This window comes from Strongylocentrotus purpuratus, unplaced genomic scaffold (genome assembly GCF_000002235.5).
Source record: "Strongylocentrotus purpuratus isolate Spur 01 unplaced genomic scaffold, Spur_5.0 spur5_scaffold_21, whole genome shotgun sequence".
NCBI classification, from domain to species: Eukaryota; Metazoa; Echinodermata; class Echinoidea; order Camarodonta; family Strongylocentrotidae; genus Strongylocentrotus; species Strongylocentrotus purpuratus.
The window spans coordinates 37068093-37089092 of NW_022145607.1; the positions used below are offsets into that span (position 1 = coordinate 37068093).

Below are 21000 nucleotides of genomic sequence, written 5' to 3' on the forward strand. Positions count from 1 at the left end.
AGATATACACAATGTACATGTACATCAACCATAATAAGCGGTAACTGAAAGCGTAGCATATTGATAATAATAATATCTCACCTAAGATGGGTGTAGTCCCGGTTCTTATTCAGAGTCCAGGTCATGTCTGACATGTAGGACATAGACGAGTCTGGTCTGCTGGTCCTGGTCCTACCGGTGCTAGCCCTGGACCTGCCATAGTACGGCGTGGACTCCGGGGACATGGTGTAAGGGGTGCTGGCAGGGGGGGAGCTGGTCTGGTGGGTCTCCAGGTCCTCGGCTATGGTCTCAAGGACGCTGTCACAGCCGGCTGCCTCGGCAAGGGTGATCAGAGAACGACAGATGGCAGAGAGGATGGACTGGTAGACAAGCTCTGAGTGGAAGACTAGAAGAAAAAATGGCACAATAACTCAAATAAGTGTGTTGTGTTGTGTTGTGGACTAGTGGATAAGTCACCCGACTGCACATCACAAGGTACAGGGTTCAAGTCCTGCTGCAGAACTAATGTCCTTTGGCAAGACATAAATCTACATTTGCCACTCTTCACCCAGCTGTAAATGGGTACCTGATATGCTTGAGCACTAGTTACTTTGGCAGCTCGGCTACAACCAGGGTAATATGTGTAAAGCGCCATGAGCCTGGCGGATACCAATTTGGATAAATATCCATCTTATTATTATAAGGGACAAAAGCAGAAAGAACTTACAGAGAAGCTCTGCTACCAGGACATCATCAGCTGTGACATCAGTCACTCCTGCCTCTGACCGAGGGGACGGGAAGGCCTGGAGATGCTTAGTAGCTGACAGACGCTGCTTGGAGCTAGCAGAGAGGCTCTTGGTACCGGTAATAGAGGGCTGCTTGCCCTGGTGGGAGAAGAATAGAATAGAAGAGTCAATGTCAGAAATAATGCAGTGAGGGAGATAGGTGATCTTTGATGCAGTTACCTTATGCATGGTGGTGTGTATAAATTAATTCATGATTTTACAGTTTCACCATGTGAGTCCTGAAAGGGACTGTTTGGTTTGAAATGAGGGAAATATAGTGCCATAAACATGACACTAAAGGAATACAACTACATATACATGCAATAATTCTTCAGTTTCAATAATAAGACAAGATCCAAGCTTTTCTCTTTTTGTTTATCATAAAAACTGTTAAACTATGCTTCCTTTAAATTCAATTCAACTTAATTTATTTGGCATCATAGAAAAAAATCAAGTAAAAATCATACATAGAGAATATGCCAAATTTTGTTAACAATGAAAATTGAAGTCATATTGGAACAACAACAGATTTTTAATATGATTAATTCATTACTTGTTCATTTCATTTGAAACTGCAGAATTCATAGCTAGGTGACTGAAAAACTATGCGTGGTTAAAGCACTGTCAACTGTTTCTGAAAAACTGTTTAAATTTAATTCATTATAATATTTATTCTATGTCATAGGGTCAACAAACAAGAACATCATAAGAGGAGAACTTATTTCCATTCCTTCCAAATCGTGGATTTAAAGAATATAAAGTATAGAACCAAAAGTGACAATAAGTTTTTTCTTACCTGTCCAAGTAGTATGTTAAGGAGTTCATGGCAAGCGCTCTTGATATCATTGACGTAGGCAAAGAGGATCTCACTCTGATCCCCGATGCTGTCTAGCATGACCTCGGTGAAGACATCAGGGGGCTGGGAGAGAGAGTCAAAGCAGCGAGAAATTAAATGATATTATGATAGTTTTATGTCCAACTTGTGTTATCATTTGCTTCATTGAGCAAGTATGTGATCTCTATAAACATCAATGACAAAACAGTAAAATTTACTAGAAATGAACAATACTATCTTGTGTTGTCAGCCACTACTAATTTACTTGGTAATGATACATAATATAACCTTCCTAATTTCAATACAGATACGGTATACAGAACAGAGCAGTTAGTTTACTGGATCCTATTGTATAGTCACTAAACAATAGGATCCATAGTAGAGGAAGGATTGTTAAACTTGGGATAATCCCCTACCCGCCACCCACGTCTGTTGTTACAAACAATGTATCAACCTTGACTTTGCTTGAGGAAACAATGGATTAAAACTTCAACGATCAAGCGCACCCCCCCCCCCCTCCAAGAAGCTCATGGGTGAAATGAAATCTACATGTATATATCATTCTGCTTTAGGATCAGTTGAACTACATGTATACTAAGCTCTTTATCAAAGTTTTAAGCTTACTGTTTACCCTGCCTGTCTCTAGAGTTACTTTCTTATCATTATATAAAGCCACACAGTCATCAAGATTCCAGGTAGTGAAGATTAAATGGCACTATTCCTCGCTTCCTCTTCAATGCCATGATAGAGAATCCTAGCCTAAATCATTTATTTGGGTACTTAATATGACAAGTCATCAGAATGTTCTGGCCTAGCTAGAATAAACGAATGAGATTTCAAACAGCCTAATAACAGTATTCAGGTTTCATCTGAACTGCCTGCATAATTAATTACAACGAAGTATAGTGCTATCTACACCTCATCCCTAAGACTCTAGCTTGATATGACATAACATATCCTGAATGTTAATATCTATTGTACATTCTAGTTCCATATTTAATAATGTAAATTACATAAAATGTATTGAAGCATACATATTTCGTGAAACATTCAAGAATCCCAATTGGATCTGACTTCAAGATAAGACATTAATTTAAATAAAGGCCTCAATGATGACTAAGAGCGACTTACCCATGATCTTTCAAAAGACTTCTCCACATCAAACAGGAAGAGTTCTGATATCTTCTTGAGTTTGGAATCAATCTTGGTATCGATCACATGGTTGACCTGATCAACAATGCTCCTCAGCTTCGCATTGGCTGAAAAAAATTAATATTCAATTCAATGAAAATATGTTTTTATTTATTCAATTGTCTAAACAAAGAAAACTTCATATTTACAGGGGAAATCATGTTATGAACGGACAATTAAAACTTAAACATGGCCTTCCACTTCAAGAGTTGTTTATTTAAAGTCTATTGTCTGCCAAGAGCCAGAAGGCATTAACTCTATGCAAAAATCATATCATTAATGCCCTTCTGGATCTCGACTGATGGCATACAACTTATATTCATTTTAATTGGTTTAATTACCACACTGCAATTACATTCAAGAGTAATACTTATATCAGTCTATAAGGGACTGTAAGAGTGAAAACAAAAATGCACAAAATACTGATCTATATGAATATGTATTCATCTCTGTTATATATTTTTTGTCTGGAAATATATTCTGAATTGAATTGAATTTAATTCATTGCATTATCAAAAAGTCATGACCTTGACCCTTGACCTACCTGTATGTACTTGATGTAGGAAGGCATCGATATTCATAGAGTTCCAGGCCAGTGAAGAGAGCCCAGGCTGCAAGGCCACCATGACGGCTCGAGTATGGGTCTGGAACAAGCCATGGACCGGTTCCCTGATCTTGTAGCAGATGTCTTTGAACTCCTTCAGACACAGTTCAAGATGGTTCATGTAGCTCTTGAAGCGTTGCTCCTACCGTCGGAGGAAAAGCAAAATATTTTCATTGTCAGCTATAAAATAAAGATATTCAAAACTTGTTGCAACATAATGGCCATTAAAGCCCCATGCACTGCACTACTTGTAGCTACTTGCGCCCTCTATACAGCAAACAATGCCTAATTGGTGCCTGTCGGTCCCCCATGATCCTCTTTTTCTTGTGTTAATTGAGAGCTGAGTTGACGAGATAGCCACCTGTCAGTGACCTTGCTGGGTGGTCTAATCCCTCCTGTCCACACACGTACTGACGAGCTTTAAAACTTGTCGCAACATAATGGCCATTACAAATTAAAATGGAAGTAATCATCAAAATTATTTTGATCTCTTTATGTAGAGGCGTCATAGTCGAGCACTTGACTAAAAAAGCATAGATTATGGATTCAGTCCCTGACATGGCATTAGTGTACTTTGGCAAGGCATTCATCTACATTTGCCACTCCATACCTAGGAGAGAAATGGGGACCTTATAGGTGACGAAAGCATTTTTGATAGTAATTGCCATATGCCCTCATGTTGACCATATGGTAGGAATACTCCCCAGGGAGTGGAGATGGTGCACACTGTGTGCCTGAAAGAATCCAATGACCCCATGGTAATAATAATCTGTAAAGTGCTTAGGTACATCTACCTGTGTTGCGCGCTAAATAAATCCAGATTTAGTATCCTACACCATGATCAGTCTACTTTTTCAGCTTTTACTTTAAATTCTATAAGGCGACTGAGAAAAGGTTTTAATAATCTTGAGAATATCTTTATTATAAAAGCAATCATCAACTAGTAAAGCACCAAAAAGTTTTCATCATTTGGAAAGGAGCTAAGATTGAAAGAAGAAGGAAAAGAACATACCTGTTTGGCTACAGCTAGGGCAGACTCTGGGATCTCGATATCCAGTCTCTTCATCCAACGACATTCTTGAACTAGCTGCAGCACTCTGAAAGGTCAGGCAAAGATAGGGAAAATAAACCGTTGATGAAACAGTAGACAATAATTTCAACAGCATCACAGTCTTTAAAACAATGCCAAGTTACCAGCATTCATGTAAATGATAATCGCATTGCTCTGACAGGCATACATTTACAGGTAGCAATATTACAAGTCTTCATCATCTCACATAGACGTATTCTGTACAAACTATAAATCAATGATATGGTAAAACAGATGTAAAAGGTTTTATAGATATGACACAGGAGTATCGTTAAGAGACTGTGATGACGATGATAACGATTATGATTACCATGAGGTTCATGGTACTGATGATGATGATGATGATGGTGTTGATGATGATACAATGGGAAACTTGTAAATATTTGGAGGTCATCCTAAATTTTACAGGTCCTCATTGCCCATGAACCTTAATCTTATTAAACCCTACTTACAGTCTACGCAATTAGGCAAAATAAACTTAGTTTGCAGGCACAAACGCTGTCTGTGCGAGACTATGATGACTGCAAGGTCTACTGCACACCACAGGCTCTATAAGGTACATGTATAGACAAGTTTTGGAAACGCCCCCTCTCAAAAAATGAAATGGAAGCTCTTATTACCAATCATGTGAAAGAATATGTTTTGATTAATACATGATGATACAAATTTTGCTGGGAAACCACCTACTAATTGATATATTTGGTAAATTATTATATCTATTCGGACTGGATAGATATCGCGTAGTCCCATATACGTCTTTCTGTGTACAGTGCTTGTAACTTTACCAGGACTGGGCCAAATTTCTTATCATTTTGATGATTCCAGAACCTTGCAGTACACACCAATACTTATATGCTAGATGATCAACCATTTCTGATCGATTCCATAACGTTTCTTTCACAATGCGATCGCATGACCAGAACTGGTCTATATCTTTAAGCTGCTCCTTCACACTGCCAGAGACTGATAGAGCTAAGGTCGACTCAAGGTTTTAGGAACAAGAAATACCTGCAGACTAAACTAACCTGTCATCAGCATTGACGACCACCTCTCCAGTATTGGGATGCACTACAAGCAGCGTGGCCCTCAGTCCCAACTTGGCTTGTTCAATACACCCCTTCCACTGCTGAAGCCAAAGACTTTCAAAGGTCACTAGAGCCGTAGCGACCCTGTTGTAGAACTTGACGATGCGGGCGAATTCCCGTAGGTGGACCACGGCTCGATTCTCTCTGAACACCTTCATGGGTTCCTCGATGCGCTCCAGGAGCTGCCGGGACCAGTGGACGGCACCAGAGACGGGAGGTGCATTGCGTACCATCGGTGGATCCTCCTATAATTGGAAAAATATTCAACATCATCAGTGAGAACTTTAGCCATTACCTCCCAATTCCAAAGCAAATGCCTCCCTCAAAAGCTGATGCCAGTTTGTACTGTTCTAAGTGGCCACTTTCATCTTTGTCATGCCCATTAATACAAAATTTACACTAGTTGTAACTTTAGATATTGAGAAGTTATCATTGTTGTTAAAGCAAAACCAGTACCAGATTTTTTGTGTGTTTGAGGGAAATATTGAAACAATCATTTTTATGTCAAAGTTAACATTCTATCATATTTGGAAGACTTGAGTACTATATCTACAATCCAAAGTCTTATCAGCAGGAAAACTATCAAATCAATTCAGAATATCATTCCTTTGTTGATTCATATAATATGTCCCTATAATATCACATCAATACCGAGGTCCCTGGTTCTTTACATGTACAAATGATTACAATACTTCCCTATCATCAAACAGATCACAGCAGACAACACCACAACCATGTTTTTATCAATTTAGTCATAGCATTTTTTGTCAGAAGGTCAAGGGTCAACCTACCTTGTTCTTCTCGTAGAGTTCTTTGACTTCTTCCAGATCTGTCTCGTACCACTTGAAGATATCAATGTACTTCTCAGAGACCGTACGCTTCATTCCGTAACGATGCATCACTGGAAGAAACCTGGTGAGTGATAAAAGGTATAGTCATCAATCATCAACATATTATTTTATTAGACAAAGTGACAGGAGAAATGATTTTCAGGTATTTTGAAGCTTGAAGACATCGGTCAAAGTCAATCAATCAGGATCTCTGCTGACTACTTGAGTCATCTTCATCAGTCTCTTTAATTGTATCGTTTTTCACAATTTATTCCAGTCCCTAAAATTGTACAGTAAAACCTGTATATAAGGATCACTCAAGGGAGTCAAGAAAAGGGTTGTTGGTTTGTTTGTTTTCTTTGGGGGGGGGGGAGGGGAGTTCAGCTAGTCTATTAGTCTATTATGTAAAGGTTGCTTTGTTCAATGGTCTTTAAAGATCGGTGGACTTCTAGGTAAATTGCTGTTTCGTCTATAACCACTTCATCAACTACCCAAATAGTCTATTCCCATATGGTCTACACCCAACAAAATGACAAAATGGGCATTAGTCATGCTGGGAGTTAGACCATCTCGAAATTAGACCAAATGACTATTAGCTTAAATGGTCATTAGACCAAATGACTATTAGCTTAAATGGTCATTAGACCAAATGATAAGAAGACAAAGTTATTTTTAGACCATGTGGATAGTAGACAGGCTGGGTGTAGACCAAACGGCAAAGCAGGTTTGATTCTGCATGGTTCCATCAAACGTACACCTCATTATTCAACTCACCTAGTGAGAACATCGAGGCCCTCGTGAGTCTTCATCTTCCTCACAAACACAGCCTGTAGGTACGCACTGAGGTACAGCTCAATCTGCTGTACGGTCGTCAAGAACTCCTCGTACGCCTCATTGAACTTGTCCTTCTCCCGACCTTCGACATCTAGCATGATCGCCGTGGTGATGTTACTCTCCAGGAGCTTCTTCATCGTCTGCATGTGATCAACGACGATCGACATGACGCTTGGACCATCATCATTCACGTCATCGACCTTGTACAGCTTACCTGTAAGTAAATGATAAACCCAGAGGATTTTTTTGTATTAACTTTTTGTTGTTGATGTTAAATGACACAAGAATTACTGCACGTTGTGGACCGATTTTTTCAACGATGAAATACTGTATAACACACATTTTCCCTTAAGTCTGGCCCATGTAAACTCTAGCTTAATATTCAACATTTTAAAGAATACCATAAAAGTTCCAAACTGCAACACATGAAAAAATCCACAGACACATAAATGTAAACCTTACAAGTATCCTAAGTAGATATGACACACTCAAATCTTTATTTTACTCACACTATGACAAAGCTATAATTTCAGGAGGGTAACCGTATAGTGGCAAATATTTCACTCTTCTTATGTTACTCTATCCACCTTTCCATCTTACTCTTTCTTAAAGCGCATAGACATATTGTGATATGTGCTATATAAGTACGGTATATTATTATTATTATTAAATAGAATAGAAAATATCTTACGCAGGAGGGCAGCATTCTGGGCCGTCAATCCAGTACCATTGCTGTTCATTTCATTGATCTCATCTGCGTTGGACAAGGCCTCACTCATGGAGGGATCATCATTAGGACTGTCAGCCCTGGTGCTCACCCCTTCTTCCTCCTCCACGATGCCTTCCAGCACTCCTGCGTGTGTCATGGTGGCTGTCTTGGTGGGACTCACAGATTTGGGAATGTCTGGATGGATCAGGGGAACAATTCACAAAATTGTCTTATCTGCAATGTCTTGTTTTATCTTGTCCTGTTATGAATTGTTTTGTCATGTCCTTGTCTTATCATATTATGTCATTTTATGTCCTTTGTGTCCCGTCTTGTCATTCTTTCGATTATTTAGACACTTTAAAATGGGTTATGAAAATTTGTTATTATATTATATCTATTTTACTGTGATTACTAAGACACTTTAAAAAGATTTATGAAAACAATGTTCATAATATATTTATTCTTAGGAACCTACAAAAACAAGCTATGCTTTCCTGTAGGTTCCTGTTTCATTTCATAATTTGTTAACTTACTTTGTCAACTATGTTCTTTATCGTGTAAACAATTGATATGAAATAGAATAAATTTGAATCAATATACAAGCAATGCTAGACTGTCATTATAAACTACAATATATAAATGCATTTGGTAAAAACTCTCTGTGCTACACATGACAATAATCTTCACTTCATCTGAGCTTTTGTCCTAGGATATTCTCATTTCAAATACCTTGCATTTCTTTGTGTACTTCATACTAAAAGTTGATTTCTTGTAATGTTATTTCAAAGAGGAACCCTAGGTAACTCAAATTTTCACGCAAGCTGCAAATTCAAGTCTTATCTAAATATGAAATGGTAAACCAAACAAACAATAGTTATTTTCTTCTAGTGACATATTAAAGTGCAATACGCTTTACATCTTTTTAATGTTATAACACAGAGCTCAATGAATACGCGGAGAACCTTGTTGTGCGCAGTTGACATTTATTTGCACGTTAGTAAAAAACAAAAAACATAGTTTACCAATTCATATCTGAACACGCCCCTATGTTTCCAACATCTTTTCTAATAATGTCAATCAATCAAAAATCAAGTAAATGAACCAAATTCCCTTCCATGGTGAAAAGACTGCCGTGGTCGGGTGGTTAAGTCGCTGGACTGTCAATCACAACGTCCGCAGATCAAGACCTGCCGCGGCACTAATGTCCTATGGCAAGATACTGATCTACATTTGCCACTCTCCACCCAGGTGTTAAATGGGTACCCAGTAGGATGCGAAAGCTAAATGTGATTAGATTAGCAAGCGTGCGCTTGTAAAAATGATGCCTGGCTGGAATGCTCCCCAGGGAGTGGAGAATGTGCATACATTGTGTGCGGGTAAGCCTGAATCCGATGACAAGGGTAATAATATATATTTCTGTAAAGCACTATGAGGGCATAATTCGGTCCTGAAAAGTGCTATATAAGAACAAACTATTATTTTTATTATTATTTTGATAATGTCAATCAATCAAAAATCGAGTAAATGAACCAAATTCCTTTCCATGGTGGAAAGACTCCACCAACTCACCAAGGGAGTCACTGGCCACACTACCTCCAGGTCCAGCCAGCTCCATGAGCTCATCAGAGGCATCGTCCTCCAGCAGTAGGTCCTCCTTACGAGGGCGCGGAAGACCTTCTGCATTCTTGGCCAGCTTGCCGTACTGGACCAAGGTGTAGACGGCATCAATGACCTGCCGGATGCGGGCGCAGAAGGAGTCCAGGTGACCAAAGATGGATTCCTCATCATTGAAGGCCACTCCATGACCCTGCTCAGAGTCACCTGAGAAAGGAGAAAGTGGAAAAATGTTAAGTTCGTTTCCATAAATATGTATCATTAAGATCTGATTATTTTCATCTGAGGACTATGACCTTATAACTTCACTATCTGAAAGATTCATATCTGAATCGTCTCACTAGACTAATTCCTATCCAAACTACAGACATGTTCATTTCAAGGTCTCTGCAACATCACTCTATACTGCCATGGTTATATACAATGTAGGCTTTAGAGACTTCTTGTTCAATGTAAATGTCTTTGTTTTTGATAATCAATTATTGGTAGTTAAGTTATCAATCTTAACAATAGAATTTCAATAAATAAAGTGAAACCAGTAGGTCTTCCCTGCTAACAAGCATATCCAACAGTGAACATGCACAAATGCAATCTCACACCTCAAACTAAGTCTGTTTCATCATTTCAGTACATGAGATCAATATACAAATGCTGTTCATATTGGAACAAAGAAAGTATGTGCATATCATCAATCCTGACACCATATTGTTTTCCGTCAAGAAAACAAACAAGTCCCTGGAACAAGAACCAAATATGACAATCCACCAACAGACGGAATAACAATGCATTTATTTTAAGTTTACAAATCAATATCATTACTATTCTTAAGACAAATCTCTACACTTACCAGTCAAATTAATCAAGCAGAATTAAAATATCATCAGATTTATAGCAATTCCCAATAGAAAGATTTTTATATACAAAACAAAGCCATTACCTAAAGGATCTATAACCATCTTCAGTGCATGGGACCAAAACAAAAGGGTGAATAATGTGACTGAATGCTCACAGTAAAATTCAGAACAACCTTCAATAAACGTGTACATCAGCAATCGACCCTGCTATCAAAACTTCACCTAACATTAATCAGACTCACCAAAAGACAAATTAGGGATATCTGGAGAAAAAAAGATTAATCATAAAACCAATATGTCATCATCAACAGTAAACAAGGTAGCTAAGTGGAACCTGGGCTCTGGCTGTTTCACCTAGCTACCATAGTGCAGACAGTGTGAGGGGGGGGGGGGCGGGGTGAAGATTGTTGCTAGTACTATATTTAGTATAAAAAGCAAACAACATGGTAATAGAAGATTAAGTGAATATATTACAAGTTTGAAAATGACTATTTTGATCTTATTTTCATTTAACAATTTAATTTATGAGGCAGAGTTGGATTTCTTTATTTAGATTTCACTCACAAATAACTCCAGTTTATTAAGCTTCATTTCCCAAGCACTCACTATCCTTTCAATGGTTCATTAACTATATTCCTCCTACACCTAATATGAAATCACATTAAACATAGTAATACACATTATATACTATATAATGAATATCCAGTCAAACCTGCTTTAGCGACCACCTGTATAGAAAGACCACCTGTCTACAAAGACCACATTTTTTGTTTCCCTTGAAAATGGTTTCTCATTGAAACATGTACTAAAGGAACCTGTACATAAAGACCATCTGCCTATAAAGACCACTTTTCGTGTCTCCCTTGGGTGGTCTTTATAGACAGGTTTCACTGTAGTAATATGCAAAGCACAAAGAGTGAACTGACCTGCAACAGAGGGTGTCTTGGAGGACTTGCCATGGCTGAGCCCCGCCCTAGAAAGCACACCCCTCTGTAGCCTTGAGGAGGGGGCACCTAGGGAGCTGATAGAGGGGAAATGGGTCAGGTTATGGGCCCCTCCTAGTCCGTCCCGTAGGCTTCGTACCATGTCCTTGTATGTGTTCTGAAAGAGAGGGATCATAAAGCGATTACAGTCATTTTCTGTTGAAAGCGGTTATAGTGAATTTCTGTTGACAGCTAGGAATTGCACCATATCCTTGCATGCGTTCTAAAATAGAAGGATCACAAATGAGCAGTTAAAGGGATTTCCTGTTAAATTTTTGGGCCCCTCCTAGTCCATCCTGCCGGCTTTGTACCATGTCCTTGTATGTGTTCTGAAAGAGAGGGATCATAGATGAGCGAATATAGAGACTTTCTGTTGCCCGGACTTATCCAGCATGAACATGGGGATTTAGACCCTCAAAGCAATACGATGGTTACAAGGCTTTACTCAAGATAAATACAATGAGTGCTACAGCTAGAATGATGGTCCTGGAAAATGTGTATCTTGGGTTGGACACCATGTAAATGTGCTAGTGCCTTATTTGATAGGATTTCAAATTGCTAGAAAGCCTAAAGAAATGTCAGTATGGTCCCTTGGAGCATATTGAAAGCATGCAGGCATATAGCCTGCATGCTTTAAACTGTGGCCATATTAAATGAGAAATTATGGTTTAATTTTTTTTTTTTTTTTACTGAAGAATAATGTTTATGATACCAAGGCCACTAGCTTGATATCAAGCATCCTGCAGTTCCAAAACAACTGATAACCTGCTAAATAATGTAGGGTAGCCTGTATGGCTAAGGTAAGAATTAGGTCTAACTTGCAGAGAACAAGAAACATACATCTTCACTCCATGCTTGCCTGTGGGGAACTGCCTGGGATTATGCATGCTTGCAACCTCAGGGGCATATATCTATATTACCTAACATGTACATTTTTATCACAATATTCAAATAACAGAGCTTGTAAATGTAAGGGGGTTCATGAATATACATATATTTGTGTGCATATAAATGACCTGTTCTGATTGTACTGAACCATGAACATGAAAGAAGGAACAAAAGACACTAAAGTTGAGAGAGTGAACATAGCATGAGAGAAGGTAATGGGGATGGTGATATTTTGCATATTGATGAATGCATTACTGAACAAATGAATATAATCCTCCTTAATATCCTGAGAATATAATAGAACCTCACATAGAGAGTGATGCAAGCCTTCATCCTTCCAAGGAGTGTATCGTCTGCAGGCATGACTTCCTTGCCTCGTTTCTTGACAGCCCTGGTCTTGCCCTGTGGGTCTGTACTCAAGATCCTGGTCTCAATCTCACTGTAGAACTTGGGCCAGAGAAGGTCTTCTTGGCCCGGTCCCTGGGTCTCCGAGAGAAGGAACTCCTTGCATGAGTTCACCAGCTGGTTGGTGACCTGGAGTCATTATCAAAGATAGATGTGGGATTGTTAGGAGGAAGATCTCAAGTTATATATTTATATTTCATTTTTTTTTAATAATTATTTCAATATTATGTGTTGGTATATAAGTAAACTATGACTTCACATGCCCTAAGGACTTTATTTATGTAGATCCCTCATCTCATTTTGTTAATGCAAATTATTTGTACTTATATTCAAGGTATTTTTTAATCAATAATGAAATAAATGAAATAAATGAATGAATTTGAATAGGTACAAGTACAATCAGGCCTTCTCATCTAAAGGGAAGACAATTTATTTGATATGATTAGATCATTTATTACCAAATTTCCTTTCACATAGATACAATAAACATAATATACGTATGTATGTAGAAATATGCTAATTGAGGTTAGTGCCATCAATATATATATATATATATACATAGTTATTTGAAATTAAAATTTATTTACAATTAACGTCAAAATTTAAAATTGACAATATTTACAGAAAAATGTTACATTTGAATCAAAAATTTTCTTTCATCAATATTTGTTTGGGGTTTCTTCAGTCAAACAAGTTGAATCACTCCCAAATAAACGAATGTCATATGATACTGATAGGCTCTTCAAATTAAGGTTACAATACAAATGAAATCTCATTCAGTATACCACAAGAAAGGAACAACTGAATTTCGATAATAACAAGACATAACACTTTCAAACTGAATTTCAATCAAAATAAAAACAAGTATTTAGAATATCAATAAATACATGTAGGCCTAAAAGGTGTCCTATTTTCAACGAATCATGATGAAATTATACCTTGGTGAAGAGGAGTCCAAGGTAGCCCTTCCTGGCGTAGAACCTTGAGATAGAATCCATCTGCTTGACGCTGCTCATCAGACCTGGTAGGGCTCCACTCACGATGGATAGAGGGGTAGCTCCATGGTAGAGAAGCTCAAAGTGCCTCCGTAGGGCCTCAAGGTACTTCACCTTGTCTTTCGTCTCATTGGCTGCGTCCGTGATGCTGCAAGGGTGTGTCAGGATTAAAATTGCAGGAATTGAGAATTTAGGAGAGGTATACTGTATTAGAGAACCGGTAATGATTTAATAATATGTCATTATTGAATATAAATTAAATCTCAGTAATAGAGCAGTGGTTCTGTAACCAGAAGGTCCCGGGTTCAACACCAAAAGGATACGCTAGTGACCTTTAATCCTCATCACCAAGAGCCTTAGAGAGGATTTAAAGCAGTTGGTCCCCCTGGTTGCTTACTTGCAAGCATGTTTTCTTAGCAGTCAGGCAAAAGAAACAAAGCAATTTAAAATTGGGGGATGGGCAAAAAAGGGCAACCCCCCCCCCCCCCAAAAAAAAAAAAATGGGTATGCTGTCATTGCTGTGTGAATGAAATGTAAACAAAAACTGTTTATTCATTGCAATGTGTACTTATCATGGTTATAGACAGTAGGTATTATACTGTACATGTATGCATCAAAATAATTATAGTATCCTTGGGCTATATTTTTCATAAGTATTCCAAGGAGCACTGGCACATGGACTATAAGTTCATTAGCCAGGGTGTCCTATCACAAAACCAAAGCTCAAACGATCAATACCTGCCACGTACGTTTGGCGATTGCTAAGCTTTGTGTTCCTGGGCCCTGATTGGCTATTATTGACTAGGCTGTTCTAAGTACAGAACATTGATCAGACTATTTCTTACCTTGCATCAATGGCTTTCCATTTCTTGATGATCTTAGACTTGGATGTGATGAGGACACCAATAACAGTCTTACACTCCTTACCCTTGAGCTGCTCTATGATACTGGACAGCATGCGCTGACGACGCCTCCATCGTTCCAGCTCGTTAAGAGGCCCAGAGGTAGGGTCCATGAACCTACAGTAGAAAAGACAGAGAGAATGCATGATAACCTAATACAGTCAAACCTGTCTATACCGACCACCCAAGGGAAACACAAAAAGTGGTCTTTATAGACAGTTTCCTTTAGTACATGTTTCAAAGAGAAACCATTTTCAAGGGAAACAGAAAATGTGGTCCTTGTAGACAGGTGGTCTTTGAAGACAGGTGGTCACTAAAGCAGGTTTGACTGTTTGTCATATTCAGAAAGTATTCTAGTTTAAGCAAATAAAAAGATGGGACTTTCTTTACCCGGATTTCTATGGGCTAATGATTGAGAAGTACAGAGAAAATATAGAATAACATAAACCCTGTACACGGAACCCATGTCGGAATTGGTTCAGTGCGAGATCTATTTCAAGCAAGTGCATAAAGGTGTGTCGATCAGTCTACTCACAAGTCACTTCTATGTTGATTGAGAGCACATCTTAACTTGAAAAGTCTCTATACACAAGTAAAATTGCAAGCTCATATGTTGAAGTATTATGACATGGAACTACAGTGAAACCTGTACATAAAGACTGCTCAAGGGAAAGATGGAAAGTGGTCATTATAGGCAGGTGGTCTTAATGTGCAGGTTCCTTTAGTACAGGTTTCTATGAGAAATGATTGTCAAGGCCAAGGGAAACAAAAATATGTGGTCTTTACAGACAGGTGGTCTTTATGCAGGTGGACGCTATAGATTACAAAAACAGGTTTCATATACAAAACAAATTATATTTGGGTGATCGATAGACTTTAAGCCTTTCTGCATCTCACCTCTCATCTCCCCCATCAGCCAAGGCATTGTCGATGGTTGAGATCCACTCAGTGACTAGGGCCTCGTACTCACTGACGATACCCTGATCATACGATGTCGTACGATGCTTGCTGAACTCCTGGCTCACGATGTTATCTGGTCTTCTCAGTACCTGCAAACAACACCCAGAAAGTTTTCATAAATAATATAAATCATAACATTTTCTTTCATAAATTTCTTACATAAACATTTTATGTAATTTTATTTAGTCTAGGAATCACCTTATATGCCTGTTGGCTTAATTGTTATTCCTACCAAATCAAGAGTAGTACAAGTTTCTATTTTATCTTTGTTATTAATTGTTGATTTATTCTTTTTGTTTTTAACCAAATGTGGAAATAAACTTGAATTGAATTGATATATTTCTTATAACCCAGTGCACTTATAGCAAATTGCATTTAATTAAAAGTAAATGGGTTAAAAACAACCAAACCACAAAATTAAAAATATATTTAAGTTCAGAAGCAAAAGGTGCATACTACATGTACAAGTATATGATTGTTAAACTTAAGATGAAGTACTGTAATTAAGTCATCAAATTTTGAAGAATGTTCATGGTCTATTTGCTTCTCCTGAAAGAACTATTCTTCTGATGATATAAACCACTCAGTCTAATCACTGAATAACTTTTGTCTGGTAAACTAGTAATCCCTAAATCACTTTCATAAATTGCAAAAGCATAAATACTTGACAAGACATGTACTAATGAAGTCCTTGCCTTCTTTTCCCTTCTTTTCCCTTACAGACCTGAGCATGAATTCTTTTTAAAAATCTAATTATAAATGATTACAAAGTAGATTTACATCTACATACAGTACATGGACGAACAACATGCAACATTACAGCAAAATATCTAATTTTAGATTTCCCTTATGAAAAGAGAGCTATGAATGGATGACTAATACGACACTAACTATTAAAGAACATACAGTAAACATCATACAAAACAGGTACATTACTGACATTGTTTACAAAAGCTGGTTGGAAATACTTAAATAGAGCAAAATTGATGTTAATCAGTCTACAGACATGTTGCCAGTGTATGGGCAAATGTTTTAAATGAGCTTGGCATAATAAGTGAAGCGAGTGATTGAGCATTTCAAAGATCTCTCTCAGAGCAAGTTCTGTTTGCTGTATCGAGCGATTTACTACAAAACAAGTACACCCTATAAGGAACAACAGTAAGTTTTGCATAATATGACAAAACAGATACCCTGATATGTTGGATCCCTATGTACAATTGAATGAATAGAACCTGAAAAATACTCAAACAAGAGAGGTGTTAAACCTGAAATCAATAGAGAATCATTCATTTGATAACTGACTTAAACAGATTCAGGGAAGAAAAAGAAAATACCTAGAAAAGAAAACAAATTGGGAGGAGGGGGTCTACAACATGCAATTTTTAACTAATCTTCGATTCTAGTATGATTTTTTTTCCTGAATGTACCGTACATGTACACTGATGCAAGCACACTAGAGGAGGGGGGGGGGGGAAGGATGGTCTCATTGATTAGCTTTGACAAAATCATGTTCAAGCAAAGCACAATAAGCAGGCATAACATTAATCTACCTTCTGACACATATTCCTGGAAGAAAAAATGTATATATTGCTGGCCTCTTTATTAATACAAATTATGACATATTGTAAGAAAAAACGGGTTATTTGAAATGCAGATGGAAACAATTTTTTTTCATGCGTAATCAAGCAACATGCACATGCATATAATACAAAGTCCCTCACCACCGAAGTATAAAGTAAAGGAGACCCTTGTCTGGAAATCAGAAGCTGTTAGTATTCAATCGAAATGGCAATAAAAACATTATTATTAGTATCACATAGGTTTAAATAATATATATATCCTCAGTGATGTTCATCCTTTTTTTTTTTTTTTAACTGCTAAACAAGGTATAGATGAATGTAGATCGATCTAGACCTTAATGGTTTTAGATCTACCACTAGTATCAGGAAAGATCTATCAAACCAAGAAGTTACTTGATTAAACTAGATCTACATCTAAAAGTACCCAACCACCTACGGACAGAGTTAAACTTCTCCTACAATCCTAATTACCCAAGGTCTCAGCTCAACCCTCTGGAATTCACAGCTCTTAATTCTCCTCTTTCCTCAACCTGAGCTCTTCTCTCTCGCCAACTCTACCCTTGCAACTATTGTTTTACAATACATCCACCAAATTCATTCTACCTGTGCCTCCTGCTATACCCTCTCACTACCAGTTTTAGGGACCTAATCAGACCCTTGCAGCAGTATACCACCAATCTACAAAGTCAACGAAGGAAGGAAGAGAAGAAGAAATACTGTATCTCCATGCAATGCACCCAATGCCACAGTGCTAATCTCTATTGTTTTTGTGCCAGCCACAAATCCCCTGATCCATGGTTCAAGTGCGTGTATTTTAAATCTTTACTATCTGATCCACTACAACTTCTCATCCGTATCTTGTACCTGACAAAAAAAAATTGTACATGAAAGTTCTAGGAAATTTCACCCTCTTTCCATTGATACCAATATCATTTCATAAATTTGTAATTTTGCTGATGTGAATTAGCACTATCCGTCAGTTGTCAAACCAATCTGTTGTCTCATATGGTCTCTGTATTGAATATGTACAGTGTACAGTGCACGCAACAAAGTACTTTGACACTGTGCTTGTTACACTCTTTTGTTTTTTAAATATCCAAGTGTAACTGTTTTATTCATGGAAAAGAAATTGAATAGTCTGTCAGTCCTGCCACAACCTGTGCTGTGTTTGTTTGATTTTTTTTTCATATAATTTAGCTTTCATGTACGCACGCAATGCGCATGGCACAATGGGCATAAACAATTGGCGTTAGTACTTTTGCACAAAAATGTGTGCCTGTACGTGGCACGCAAGGAATGAGAGATTCTGTGTGCACGGCAAGCGACCGGAAACCTGATTTAATATGTGAGCGTGGCACATCAGTGCATTCACAGATCAGTGTTTTTGGCACGATATGAGTAAATAAGCAGTTGAAAAAATTGTTTCCATATAATCATATATATGACATTTTAACTGAGTTTAAAAGAGTATAGTTAGGCCATAAGCCCTCTGCCATCTGTGTATAGCAGCATATTTCATGCAATTTTTAATCAAAAGCAAACTTGTTAAAACATTTTCTTAATTTAACATTGCATCGTCACTTCAAAATTTGCATACAAAATGTGATGGATGGAGTAAGACATATAAATGTTTATGTCAGAGGAAATGCTTAGGCACTTTGGTGATTTGTAACAAGAGTCTACAATACAATAAGTAGCCTAGATCTAGATCCATCTTTTAATGAAGATTTAATTTTGTACGGAATAAAGTTATAGGCCTAGATATTAGAAAACAAAAACAATCCAGGGCAACGTTTTCACGAACACGTCATATGTATGTAGTTCACCGACCTCCCATTGAAACATGAATGAAGGCATTTCAATGGGCTGTCAGCAAAATTGTACTTATTTATGAATTTATGTCAGTATGACCGTTTCGTGAAACGCTGCCCAGGAAGCCAAACTTGTTGTGGCAAAATCAATTCTTCTTCTCTTTTTCTCGTAAAGTACAATCCACCATCAGGTGTATGAATTCTTGAAACAATAATTAACAAATTAGTCCCCCCGAAACAAAAAAAGTATTAAAAGTCATTAACAAGTATAATATTTAGGAACTTCACAAAAGAAATCAAGGACTAAGTCAGACCCTAACTTATTTGAGGTTAGTCTTAATATGTTAATAAACTCTGCACACGTAACTGAAGACTATCAGAATCGGCGCTAGTTCAAAAGTCTATCCAAAATTTGACCCGTAACTCCAGTGTGGAGATACCCTACTAAAACATACCCAAAATGAAGTACCGGTAAATATTCATCAAATGTCCAAATAAAACCTAAAGGTCATAATTTAAAAGTCGATATGTTTGTTACCTGTTTTGTGTCAATTTTCTTATCTCATCTTATTCAGAGTATTTTTCCTAAAAAACGAAGACTTACAATATCCACTTTCTCACGGGATTCACAGCAAACTGAAGCACAACAATTGCATACCGTCCCCATACTCCATAGGCCATACCGTCCCGATGTGTGTTACGTTAGCGACTGTAATCTTAGTAATACGGTCGCTAACTGAACACATGCGCGCGCCCGCACCCCACCGTCGGTACGGTATGCAATTGTGCTGCAGTTTGCCGTGAATCCTATGAGAAAGTGCATATTATAAGCCTTCGTTTTTAGGAAAAACACTCTGATTATAAGATAAGATGAGAAAATTGACACGAAACAGGTTAGGCCTACTTTTAAATCATGACCTTTATTTGGACATTTGATATTGTTTACTTCATTTTGGGGAGGTTTTAGTAGGTTAACTCCACGCCGGAGTTACGGGTCAACTTTTGGATAGGCTTCTGAACTAGCGCCTCAGAATCTTCACTCTTCCATTTAGAAAATTAGAACTTAGTCAAACTCAAACAAAGATGCAGACCTGCTGCCTCGCAGATGAAGGAACGTTGACGGTCTCGCTGAGAGCAGCAGCATAACGTTCCAGATTGTTGAGGCATTGATTCTTATTTTCTTCACTGCACAAGCCCCAGTCTTTCTGAGCCTTCAGAAGAGGAAGGAAGATGTCAGACAGTAAAGTGTTCAGGTTGTCCAAAACACTGTGTCTGAGCTCCCCACAGAAAATATCCTTCTCCATGCGAACTGGATCCACTTCTTTCTCGACAGAATGCCGCAGAAAATACAGACATGTGGTTTCCTCAATGTTGACATCATTAAGATTTGCGAGCGAATCAACAACATGCAATTGCCTGGTGCTTTGCAAGCCACTGGGCTGAAGAGCTGAAGTTTGAGGGCGATCCGAGTAAAAGAAAAGTTTATTCAGACCTCCCTGTCCCAGAAATTGATTGATGAGTTCCAGGGTCCGAGGCTCGCACAGAAAATCTTCCAGCAGTGTCGGGTTGTCATTGAATCCTCCAATGTGGAAAGACTCTTGAATTTTGGTGGCAATCCACCAATGTCTTTCATCCATGTTTGAATACGTTCTTTAGCAGTCACTTGAATACATGGTTATATTTCACATTGCTGTCAAAGTTTAACTAGAAAATACTTGTGAATCTTCTAAAGTTTCGGCTTCGCTGTAAGGCGCCATATTGTGTACGGTAGTTATTGACAACAATCCGGTCTTTTCAGATATCCGACCTAGATCTATCCGACCAATTTCGTATTCATGTAAACGCCCTCTCCGTTATGGACATTACACTTTCTGATAAGGTTTTTATCATAACATTTTTTGTTTCTGTTTATATTTTCAGTATTATGTCATTTCTTTCTTCTATTAAGATCCATAGCGAATCGATTTTTTTTTTGTGCTCAAAAGGTAGTGCGCAGTCCAGTCTCCACAGAAAATGTCCTCCCGTGGCGCGTATTGATATCCATAATAAAGGCGGGGGCAACAGCC

At 37.9% G+C, this 21000-nt stretch overlaps 2 protein-coding genes across 7 annotated transcripts in view; both read right to left on the reverse strand.

Moving 5' to 3' along the window:
* The window catches only part of LOC577805 (dynein heavy chain 8, axonemal), a 92517-nt gene extending 92138 nt beyond the window's left edge, over positions 1-379 (reverse strand). For all 6 annotated transcript variants that reach the window (XM_030994722.1, XM_030994719.1, XM_030994717.1 and 3 more), the window contains exon 1: positions 82-379. In XM_030994722.1, coding sequence (XP_030850582.1) covers positions 82-224 — 143 coding nt within the window. In that variant the 5' untranslated portion in view covers positions 225-379. The remainder of the gene's footprint in view (positions 1-81) is intronic.
* Positions 301-20719, reverse strand: LOC764106 (dynein gamma chain, flagellar outer arm). Its single transcript, XM_030994377.1, has 17 exons — positions 20026-20719; positions 15481-15632; positions 14527-14700; positions 13625-13829; positions 12591-12815; positions 11337-11511; positions 9512-9763; positions 7925-8137; positions 7174-7447; positions 6361-6481; positions 5510-5814; positions 4407-4491; positions 3335-3536; positions 2731-2858; positions 1561-1683; positions 707-863; positions 301-359 (listed from the first exon to the last, which is right to left on the reverse strand). The coding sequence occupies exons 1-17, from the start codon at positions 20569-20571 to the stop codon at positions 301-303; spliced, it is 3396 nt and encodes a 1131-aa protein (XP_030850237.1). The 5' UTR covers positions 20572-20719.
* Between the last annotated feature and the right edge of the window lie 281 nt (positions 20720-21000).